General features: G+C 41.4%; 1 protein-coding gene across 2 annotated transcripts in view; it reads right to left on the bottom strand.

Moving 5' to 3' along the window:
• The window catches only part of CRK (v-crk avian sarcoma virus CT10 oncogene homolog), a 28,741-nt gene that overhangs the window by 8,165 nt on the left and 8,306 nt on the right, over nt 1-12,270 (bottom strand). Inside the window, exon 2 of one of the 2 annotated variants that reach the window (XM_004684803.2) lies at nt 9,397-9,932. In XM_004684803.2, coding sequence (XP_004684860.1) covers nt 9,397-9,932 — 536 coding nt within the window. The remainder of the gene's footprint in view (nt 1-9,396; nt 9,933-12,270) is intronic. The other variant, XM_004684804.2, reaches the window with a different exon arrangement.

Raw genomic sequence — 12,270 nt, 5'->3', positions numbered from 1 at the left:
TTTTTAGAGTGTGAAGGGAGACATGTAAGTTCCAATAAAGGGAGATGTTACTGGGAGAAGGAATTATGTGCAAATTAGACCTTTGTACAATATTAGAAGAATAATTAATGTACAAACTCTCTTGGGTCTACCCTACAGAGAAAGGTTTGGGGAAACCATACTGTATTCTAGAATCCAAAGTCTTTTTTTACAGTTGATTAGATTTTGGCAGAGAGGTTCAAACATCAGAGGGTGAAAGAAAGGTTATGCCATGACTCAGAAACAATTCTGATTTTTAAATGGATAAATGAGAACAGCTGTAAGCAGTCAATTGGGCTTATTAATCTGTCCAAAATGGCCTCGAAATACAAATATTTCAAGGAAGAAATATTTATCTGCAGCCACAGCAGCAAGAGTTGGATCCCTAGCCAGGGAGCTGACCCACATGGTACAGAAGACCTCTCCTGGTCATCCGCTGATCCCCTCAGCAGTGTGTTTCAATAGATCTGCCTGTTCTGCTCCCCACTGTCTCTGGGGAACTTCCTCACATCCCTGTACCGCTGACCTATCACCAGTTCTTGTAGCTTAAATAAATGAAATTTAAAAAAAAAAAAAAAAAGACAAGTCCCAAAGGCCATATGACTATTTCTGGAGACTACAAGACTACAAGAGTTATTAGACCTTTAACAACATGGTAGAAAGGGTGACTTGTCAAAATGGAATGTGTGGCAGTGAGAGGAATGTAAGCCAGGTCAGGGCAGTATAGGAACATGGGCCTTCAGTAAATACAGTTCTTTCTCCAAGTCAGAACGACAACCAGAATTCATACTTTCTTCTTTGTCAGGCAACAGATCACTGAAACTTTCCCAAAGGGCAGACCATGAGAATGAGGGGGATATATATGGTATTGAAGCTTGGTATACTACTTCAAAGATAAAGAAAGCAAAACCAATACTTTCCCCAGCAATGTTACAAATTTAAGATACAAAGGAATGTACTAATCAGTGAGAACAGTAGTAACAACAGTTCTAACACCACTGATTTCAAAATTCAAGCTGAAGGGGGAATTTTTTTTTTAAGATTTATTTTTATGCATACAAGAACTGGGGGTACAGGTCAGAGGTGTGAAGGGTGAGAGGATTCACCAGAAACAGAGTAGGGAGCAGAACAGGCAGATCAACTGAAATACACTGCTGAGGGGAGCAGCTGGTGGGTCAGGAGAAGCTGCCACACCATGTGGGTTCCAGGAGAAGCTGCCATACCATGTGGGTTCCCACTACCCCTCCCCCTGCACAAAATCAAAACTTGTGCTGCAGATAGCTTCATAGTGCTGTGCTTTAACCCCTTGTGCCACCAGGGAGTGACCTGTTTTTATATGTAATTTTAAGGGAAAACAGCAAGTTCATTTGTTGTTTTGTCTGACTGCTTACTTTACATAAAGGGCTCATAAATCCTTTTAGAGAAAAAATAAAAGAGGGAATAAGTAATATCTAGGACCCATCTATATCATTTCAAATCAAGTGAAACAGTGAAGATAATTCAACCTAAACAATTCACTTAACTCAGGGATGGACTGGAAAGGATCGTATTAGTGGACTGAGATTTAACTGGTAGGCTTCCAGTATAAAACACAAAGCAACCTGGTTGAAGTGAGAAAGCATCTTCTAGAAAGACAAATATGGGCCCTCCCTGGTGGTACCGTGGGTTGGAGCACTACACTGTGATGCTAAGCCAAGCCAAGCCAAGGCCCCTTCAGTGAGAGTTCTATCCCCGCCCAGGTGATCCACAATGCACAGCTGACCTCTCCTCTCTCACCCACTGCTCCCCTCAGCAGTGTACTTTGTCAATATGCCTGTTCTGCTCTTCACTGTTTCTGGTGAGTCTTCTTACCGCCCCTGCACCTCTGGCCTGTACCCCATTTCTATATGCACAAATAAAATCTTTAAAAAAAAAAATTGTATGAGTTCACTCATTTGTGGATCACAAAGAACAAAACAAAACAAAAATAAACCTTAGACTTTGAATCAGACTCTTACAAGAGAAAGCGGGTAGAGGTAAGAACAGAAAGAGGACTGGTGATGGTAGAAGGTGAATGGACATTTGGTGGTGGGTGTGGAGTGACAGAAATAGCTGTTGAGGTGAGGCGCTACACATGTGAAACCTAGGGCTGTGAACCAATTACCTCAATTGAAAAAACTTCACCAGCTCAACAACTGATATTACCTGAAATTTGGCTCCCCATCCTTTTGTCGAGAGGTGGAAAGGAGGACCCCATGTACCATATAGTAAGTACATTTTAGCTCAATAACGATTTTCAAAGACTAATAGACTTAACTAGTTCTGAGGTTCCCTATGTATAATGTCAGAGGTATAGCAGCAAACTCAGGTGTGTGATAAAATACTTTAAAATTCTGAGATGAACATGGACTATATCACACCTTTTATGCCATGTGAACTACTTGCTCAAAGAAGTTGACAATTTCAACATTAGATCACACCACATTCCTTTCAAAGATAGCCATCTTATCTTTGCAAAGCTGTCTCAGCAGTTACAAGGATAAAACAAATACCTTATAAAAATAAGTAAAGAATGAGATGAGGATGGTGGTATTCAAGATGGTAAAGGTTTCAGAAATTCTTGATCTCTGGGCCTCCCTGGTGCACAGCGGATTGAAGCGCAGCACTACGAAGCTAGCCACAGCCACTGCAGCACAAGTTTGATCCCAGCCCAGGAGCTGACCCTCATGGCACAGCAGACCTCTCCTGTCTCGCCCACTGTTCCCCACAGCAGTGTATTTCAGTGGATCTGCCTGTTCTGCTCCTTGCTCTGTCTCTGGTGAATCCTCTCACCACCCCTGCACCTCTGGCCTGTACCCCAATTCTTGCATGCATAAACTTTTAAATAAAATAGTAAATAAATTTATTATTATTATTATTATTTAAAATTTTATTATTAAAATAACTTTTTTTTCCAAATGGGTACTGAGTTATTAGGATATAAATTGTTTGAACCTACCTACTTCAAAAAATTTTTTGGTCTCTAATAACAGGGGCATACATGCACCTCACTAGTTAAGTTTACTTAAATACAATGATTTAAGGTTAAGATATTCTTTTAGGACCCTCTCTTGTCGCTCAACAGATTAGGACACAGCACTGCAAGCTAGCTGCAGCTGCTTCAGTGCAAGTTCCATCCCCTGCCCCAGAGGTGATCCACATGGCGCCAAGACCTCTTCTGACCCGCCCACTGCTCCCCTCAGCAGTGCACCTCATCAATCTGCCTGTTCTGCTCCCCACTCTGTCTCTGTGAAGCCTCTCACTGCCCCTACACCACTGGTCTGTACCGCAGTTTTGTATGAATAAATCTTAAAAAAAAAAAAGATATTCTTTTAATTATTTTTTCCAAATTGGTACTGAGTTATTAGGAAATAAACTGTTTGAACCTACCTACTTAAAAGGAATTATCAGTGGCCTTCCTCGTGGCCTAGGGGCTAAGTCTCGGTGCTATCACCTCTGTGACTCACAAGCCACTAAGGCATCAGTTAAATCCCGACAGGGAAGGAATCCATGTATGACACAGCAGACTCCTGCGTCTTGCCTACTGCTCCCTTGAGCAGTGTATTCCAATAAATCTGCCTGTCTGCTTCCCACTCTGTATCTGGTCACTCTTCTCACCCCCCTGCACCTCTGGCCAACACCCTAGCTCTTTAAAAAAAAAAAAAAAAAAAATTATTGAATATTCTTTTAGCTGGGGGAACTATGAAATATTCACCTCTGGTTATAGTGGACCAAGAAAGTTTGGGATCTCTGGTATACTGCTATAAATAATAGTTCCCCAAAAGTAGAGATACTCAAATAGATGTTTAAAAATCATTTGCTCTGGGGCCTCCCTATGGTGCAGTGCTTTCAAGCTATCGCCAGCCACTGAGGCAATGAGTTCAATTCCCTGCCAGGGAGCTAACCCAATGGTGCAGCAGACCTCTCCTGTCTCATCAGCTGCTCCCCTCAGCAGTGTAGTTCAGTAAATTCATTTGTTCTGCTCCCCACTGTCTCTGGCGAATCATCTCGCCCTACACCTCTGGCCTGAACCCCAGTTCTTGTGTGCATAAATTAAATAATAGCAAAAATCATCTGTGAAGATACTAAAAGGCTTGTTTTCAATGTACTTGAGGTTGGTGTTGTTACTTGCAAATTCTCTTCCCATTTGGATTCTATGATTTGCAGTGACTGGATGTCCAAACTAAATGGCAGGGAGAGGAAAAGTAGACAGCTGTATCTTAATGAAATCTATTGCCACAATTCCAGAAAAAGAAAAACTGGACCCTGCAAAGATTTGTAATTCATCTTCTGCCTTCCAATCTGATTTTCTTTTCTGTTTTTGCCAGGGAAAACTAGGGCCTTTGCTTCAATTTCCCATAAACAGGTCAAAAGGCCTCACAGCTTAGGTTTCAGTGTAGCACATAGGGAGATGTACAGTTGATGCAGTCATTGCTGATTATTATCAGGAACCCAGAGCACTTAATACCTTTTCTATCAGTGCTCTGAAGAACAGGTTCAAGTGAAGAATACCCCAGAAATTTTGCTCCATAGTCTCATCATCTATCAAAGGTATGATGCCCAGCTGAATCACAAAATAAAGGTGATGGCCCTCCCTTGTGGCACAAAAGGTTAAAGCCCAGCACTATGAAGCTAGTCTTAGCTGATTCAGCACAAGTTTGATCCCTAGCCAGGGAGGTGACCAACATAGTGTGACAGACCTCTCCTGTCTGGCTCGCTGCTCCCCTCAGCAGTATACTTTGTCGATCTGCCTGCTCTGTTCCCCACTCTCTCTGGTGAATCCTCTCACTATCCCTGCACTTCTGGGATGTCCCCCAGTTCTGTATGCGTAAATAAATAAATCTCTCTCTCTTTTTTAAGCTTTATTTGTACATACAGAACTGGGGTACAGGTCAAAGACTCAAGGGTGGCGAGAGGCTTCACCAGAGACAGAGTGGGGAACAGAACAGGCAGATCAACGAAGTACACTGCTGAGGGGAGCAGCAGGCGGGTCAGGAGGGTCTGCCATGCCATGTGGTCACCTCCGGGGCAGGCAGGAATCAAACTCATGCAGAAGTAGCTTCAGCTTCTTAGTGCTGTGCTTTAACCCGCTGCACCACCAGGGCGGGCCTCTCTCTCTCTTTTTTAAAGACAAAGTGGACTGCTGAGGGGAGCAGTGGGTGAGACAGGAGAGGTCTGCTGCATCATGTGGATCAGCTTTGGGGCAGGGATCTAATTCGCACTGAGGCCGCTGCAGCTAGCTTGCAATCCTAACCTGCTGCACCACCAGGCGAGGCCCATAAATAAATAAATCTTAATAAAAAAAAAAAAAACTGAAAGTGACATGTTCGGCAGTTTAGAGAATATGTGGAGCCTCCCTGGTGGCTTTGGGGTTAAGTTTGAGTGCTATCACCTCTATGGCCAAAGTTCAATCCCCAGCCAGGGAGCTAACCCACAGCTCCCCTTAGCAGTATATTTCAGTAAATCCACCTATTTATTCAGTACTCCACTGTCTCTGATGAATCCTCTCTCTCTTCCCACACCCCACTTCTTCTACATCAAAAAGTAAAAAAAAAAGATAATTTGATTGTTTTGGATATGCATTTACGGAGGCATAAAATAAGCTTTAACACCAGGAATTTATAACATACTATTAATCACTAGTTCAGCTCCACAGAACCAAGAAACAAAAATCTAAGATCAAATAACCAAAAATTATAAGCTGAAAGGCATCTCTACACTGTTATCATATTTCCAATATTTCTCCTCCATAACACTCAGCATACCTACATTTGTTTAAAATCTTGTCCTTACCACGGGCTTCAGGATGAAACAGATGGTGTCTTTTTCAGTTATAGTCCCCCATAATAGGCTGACTGAACTATAAAACCATAGTGGGCAGTGAACTACCCCTACTTGGGTTGTTACCTAGAATTGATTCCTTCTTTCCACAGCCTCCTATTTCTATTAGAGAAATATGATAGATGTGGAAAGAGAAAATATCTAATAACTTATGTTCTTAGTGGGTTGCTGGTTACAGCAAATATAAAGTAAGGACAGTTGGTTCTTATATATTATAAGGATTTTTTTAAGGTGGGCTTGCCTAGTGATACAAGGGGTTAAGGCTCAACACTATCAAGCTACTGGTAGCTACTGCAGTACAAGTTCAGGGAGCTAAACCACATGGAGCAGCAGACCTCTCCTGTCTCATCTGTCGCTCCCCTCAGCAGTGTATTTCGGAAGATCTGCCTATTCTGCTCCCCATTCTGTCTCTGGTGAATCCGCCCATCACCAACACCCACACCTCTGGCCCACACGCTAGTTTTTGCATGCACAAATAAATAAAATCTTAAAAAATTACATTTTTACAGACCCTCCCTGATGGCACAACAGGTTAAAGCACAGCACTATGAAGCTCTCTACAGCCACTGTAGCACAAGTTCGATCCTTAGCCAGGGAGCTGACTCACATGGCATGGCAGACATCTCCTGTCTCACTTGCTGCTCCCCTTAGCAGTGTGTTTTCAGTGGAGCTGCCTGTTCTGCTCCCCACTCTGTCTCTGGTGAAGTCTCTCACCCCTCTGGCCTGTAACCCAGTCTTGTATACTTAAATAAGTAAATCTTTTTTTCAAAAAACATTTTTAGGTACTGAAAATCTTCCTTCAAAGAGAATCTTACAGAGATATCAGCATATAATAGTTAAAAACAGAATTGCTTTGTTGAAGCAAAAGGGAAACCCAGAGCCTTGTTTCCTCAGCTTTCCCACTCCCTAAGTACCACCTAGGAACTCAGGACAGAAAAGCAATCTGAAGACTGCTAATCTGAAATGAGTATGTTATAACCAGGTTCCTGCCCAATCTGAAATGAAATGATTCCAACTGATCAATTTAAAATTAAGTGTAAAACTCCATTAAAATGTAACCCCTGATCTACAGATCTAGATATATAGTGGATCAAAAAGGGCAATGAGCACCAGCTCCTATGAAAATCAGTGATAAGAGGGGCCTCCCTGGTGGCACAAGGGTTAAGGGATCAGCACTATCAAGCTATCACAGTCACTGCTCCTGAGTTCTATCCCTGCCAGTGAGCTGACCTATATGGTGCAGTAGACCTCTCCTGTCTCACCTGCCGCTCCCCTCAGCAGTGAATGTCAGTAGATCTGCCTGTTCTATTCCCCCACTGCTCTGGTGAATCCTTTCACCCATTAGGCAATTTACTTATATGCATAAATAATAAATGAAAAATAAAAGAGATAATAAAGGAGAGAGCTGTTGCTGCATACAGTCAACTGAAGACATGCTATCAATGAAATCACACAAAATCTGCATAGAAGAGGGTAGGGGCAATGTTGTAAAACAAAAAGAATTATAGATTAAATTTGGGTATGGCACAAAGGTCACCAAGGTATCAGATCTGGGTTTGTCGATTGACACCTCCACTTAGTTTAAACAACCCATTCAATCTATCTAAACATCAGCTTAATTCACTAACAATTACAGATAGTTACGAGGCCTTTCCAACTCTAGAATTAATGATTTTATTAAATGATCATTATTTTTATAAGTATGTAAGGCATTTTAAAGCTACTATTACTTGAGGATTTGTTCTAACTTGAAAGGGACCATCTTCAGCAATAAATTTGGTTCAAAACCAGATATATTCAACCAAAAAAGAAACTTACTGAAATCATAAACTAGTTTTCTACTTCAATCTTTATTTCACAAAATGTATGTTTCACAGCCAAGAGAGCACCATTATAGCCTCTAATCAGGCAGACATCAAAAACAATCTCTGAGAAATGAAATGCAAATAGGAACAAAATGTGGTAACTATTCTCTCCTGTGTTGGCTGGCTTGTCCCATGTATGCGGTTAGCCCAGTGCTAACAGTGTCTGCAATAAATGCAGAGTCACATTCACAATGTGTACAGCACCACGTTGGATATAACCATCATTGGAACTTTAACACACGAGGCTAGAAACTTGCTTTCTTTATCCTCCAAACTCTAAGTGGAAAAAGCAGTATGACCTAGACAGTAAACTTCTCATCAAAGCAGAAAAATACTTTGAAGTAACATGTCAAGAAAACATACACTGTTAAACACACATTTCTCTAATTCAACTAACCATCCTTTGCATGCATCATCTAGAATGTAAGAGAAAAAATTTCAAATCTAGTAAGATCACAGAATAGTTCAGATGAACTCTAGCTCAATCTGTGGGCAACAATGCTACTTACAGCTTCTATTCTTGAGTGATATAAATTTGAAGGGCCCTTCCTGGTGGCACAATGGTTAAAGTGCAGCACTGCAAATTATCAGTAGCCCCTTGGGCATGAGTTCCAACCCCAGCCAGGGAGCTGCCTGTTCTGCTCCCTACTCTGTCTCTGGTGAATCCATTCACTGCCTCCTCTGTACCCCAGTTCTGTATGCGTAAATAAATCTTTAAAAAAAAAAAAATGGAGGTTTCAGTTTTTAAGAATATGCTTTGTCCCTTCTCTACTAATCTGAACTCACATAACTTCAGCCTGTGCTCATGAAAGTTTGCTACCTGCTTACATTCAAGTTATGGTATTGGTAGGCTCGAAAAGATGAGACAGTAGGCTATTTCATTACTAGCTTTTATGCTCAGCCTCTTGCTGTGTATAACTGGGAAGAAAGGGAGGGAGAAAGGAAGTAAGTAAAGTTGTAAGTTCTGAAGAGAGAAATAAAGGAAGAAAAACAGTGCAATTGTAGGTCAGAAGAGATGGGTTACCATTAAAAGGTGAAAAAAATTCCTCAGGAGGAACTTATTTTGTCAATAAAAATACATTAAACAACAAAGCCCAAGTAGACCTGTCACACTTGGGAGTTAATACTTTTGGATATGTATACTTGCAATATGATTTACTGTTCTTCTTGATGAACACAATCTATCAATGATAAGGAAATCCATGCCCCTAAAGCAGAAACACTGTCTTAGGGGAAAATTCCATTTAAGAACTCTGACAGAAACCACTTTTATACTCAAATCAGTATGAGCCCATCTTATTTCACATCTTAGACAATGACAAATAGAAAAGAAACAGATGAGAATTTAGATGAGAAAAATATTTTAGGTTAATTCCTGTGAATTCAGGTGATGTTATTTAGTAGTCAGAGTGTGTTTAGTAAATCAATCAGAACATTCAGTTATACAATTTTAAGCGTATTCATTCCAAAACAGGTTTTCAATATAATAGAGAAAACCTAATATAAAATGCCAAAATCAGTGATTAATGGCTTGACATCTATAACATAATCACAATGTTGGTGTTTGTATTCAGCATTGCTACAAAGCTCTAAGAGGTCTGAAAGGGAGACCCTGTAGCAGATCTCTTCTTTCTACATTTTGCACATTATGTACCTCCAAAGCCAAGGCTGTCTTGTCGTAGGCATTAGGGACTCGCTTCTGGATTACCCTGGCATAAATGGGCCCATTCTGGAGGTTAGGGAGCGGAGTGTTGACGCTGGGTTGGGCATAGGGCCCAGGCTCCGGCCCACCCAGTGGCTGTGGGTGGGAACCCTCCTGGTTACCTCCAATCAGAGCCGATACTGAGGCGGAGGCAGGTCTATACTTCTCCACGTAAGGGACTGGAATCATCCCCCTCTTGCCTTCGCTGTCCTCTGCATTCCACCACTGCTCTTCAGGCTTATCCCGGATTCTCAGGATGTCTCCTTTCTTAAAGGGAAGATCTTCTTCATCATTCCCATTAAAGTCAAAGAGGGCTCGCACATACTCTGCCTCTTCTTGCCTGAGAATCACTCCACTACCCTGCCTGGATCTGGATACTGGTTCTATTAACGTTGTAGTGTCCAAATAGTGTATTTTGTAGAATTCCAGTAAAGCAGGTAATGAATCAAACTCTTGATCTCCTATTCGGAGTCTGGAGGGACTCAACCCTGGAAAAAAACAGAGCAGAGTGTTACTTAAAGATGTAATATATCGGAAACAAAAAGCAAATTTTAAGCATTTCCCACACATCTAGTCAATATTCCTTCAGGAAAAACCCCAAAACATCGTCTAGCTAAAAGTTACCCTTTCTTCTCATATTAACTTTACAGCTGAAACTTTCCCTTGAAGAAGGATGCCCATTACCTTCTGCAGAGAAGGAACCATGATTGGCCATGACAGACCAATCTGGCCAGTCAGGATGTGCTTTCATTCCAGATCAAAGATAGACAACAAGGAGACTTCCTTTCCCCCCAAACTGTTGTGTTGCTATCTCATTTACAAAGTAGCTTAAAATGAAGTTGCAATCTTCAACATTAGGATATGTAGCAACTTTTCATTGGTCCTAGCAGCTTTTCTAGGAGGTGGGGAGAATTTAATATCTGTACTAGGGTCATGCATTCCAGAAATTACAACTCTTAAGGATAAAAAACATTTTTTTAACACTATCTTTTTAGGGCTTCCCTCTTGGCACAAGGGGTTAAGTCTCAGCACAATGAAATTATCTGCAGCCACTGCAACATGGGTTCAATCCCCAGCCAGGGAGATGACCCACAAGGTGCAGCAGGCCTCTCCAGTCTTGCCTGAGGCTTCCCTTCAGCAATGTATTTCAGCAGATCCTCCTGTTCTACTCCCCACTGTTTCTGGTGAGTCCTCTCCACCAATTCCCCCCAACTCTAGCCTACATCCCAGCTCTTAAATGCATAAATAAAATAAACCTTTAAAAAAAACTTTTTAATTTACATTTGCTAATTTCAATTTCTTTTCTGACAATCATTCAAAGTTTAAGTAGATAAGAAATGAAAAAGCCTAAATTAGAAACTAAGATGCTAGCAGCTTAAAAATAATTCATAAATCATTACTTAAATAGAACATGGAAACTGAATTATTCTCTAAGAAGCAAACAAGTCATTAAAAAAAAGATAAACACGGAAGCTTGGGAAAATAGGAACTGTTAAAATACTCAACCTCTGATGACACACTGATGGTCCAGAGAAAGGACATATTAGGAATGCTTAAAATTCACTTGATGCAAAGATGTAAGTGGCCCTAGACCCCAGGGCATACTTCAGTGTATTCCCTCTCTATTCTGAGATTCTAGAATTCAAGGATAATAAATGAACAAGTATCAGTGCAAGAAAGAAATAAGAAATCTAATAAAAAATGCAAACCTTTAACTTGCACTCTACTAGGCACCCACAGTATCACCTTATTGGATTATTTTTGCCTTTTGGCTCCCTGCTAAAGTAACAAAGAGATATGTTCTTTGTGGAGGCTATTTGCTTTTTAATCAGACGTAACATTTTCACAAGATACTCTAAGCATTTTAAGTTATAACCTCCCAGATTAAAAATAACCCAACTTCTACTTTTATATATGTACATAGATAGTAATGTGTGTATATGCACACTACTTATGTAATAAAAATGTCTTCATACTTTTCAAGGACATGAGTTTTTTTAAGATTTATTTATACATACAAGAACTGGGTTATATGCCAGAGATGGGGATGGTGGTGAGAGGATTCAGAGTGAGTAGCAGAACAGGCAAATCTACAGAAACACAATGTTGAGGGGAATGGGGGGGGGGGCGCAAAAGAGGTCTATCACCTTTCTGACCATGTGGGTCAGCTCCCTAGCCATGGATTGAACTCCTGCTGCAGTGGCTACAGATAGCTTCATAGTGTTCCACTTTAACCCACTGTATCACCAGGGAGGGCCCAAGAACATGACTTTTTTTTTTTTTTAATTTATTTATGCATACAGAACTGGGGTGTAGGCCAGAGGTGCAGAGGCAGTAAGAGGCTTCACCAGAGACAAAGTGGGGAGCAGAACAGGCCAACTGACGAAGTACACTGCTGAGGGGAGCAGCAGGTCAGGAGAGGTCTGCCGCGCTATGTGGGTCACCTCCGGGCAGGGATCAAACTCATGCTGAAACAGCTTTAGCTTCTTAGTGCTGTGCTTTAACCCGCTGCGCCACCAGGGAGGGCCCAAGGATATGACTTTTAATGACTATGGCACAGGGTTTAAAGATAGGCATTATCAAGCCGCTATCAGCCACTAGAGCATGAGTTCCCTCCCTGGCAGCCCAGGGAGCTGACCCACATGATGCAGCAGACCTCTCCTGTCTTGCCTGCTGCTCCCCAGTGTGTTTCAGTAGATCTGCCTGTTCTGCTCCCCACTGTCCTGGTGAACCCTCTCACCTCCCTCACCTTTGGCCTGCACCCCGGTTTTTGTATGCATAAATAAATAAATCTTAAAAAAGAGGTACTAACTTTTTTTTTTTTTT

This window comes from Condylura cristata, unplaced genomic scaffold (assembly GCF_000260355.1).
Source record: "Condylura cristata isolate star-nosed mole 26May11 unplaced genomic scaffold, ConCri1.0 scaffold00017, whole genome shotgun sequence".
Classification (NCBI taxonomy): Eukaryota; Metazoa; Chordata; class Mammalia; order Eulipotyphla; family Talpidae; genus Condylura; species Condylura cristata.
The sequence above is the reverse complement of the archived record's forward strand: the minus strand, read 5'-3'. Positions and strand labels throughout refer to the sequence as shown.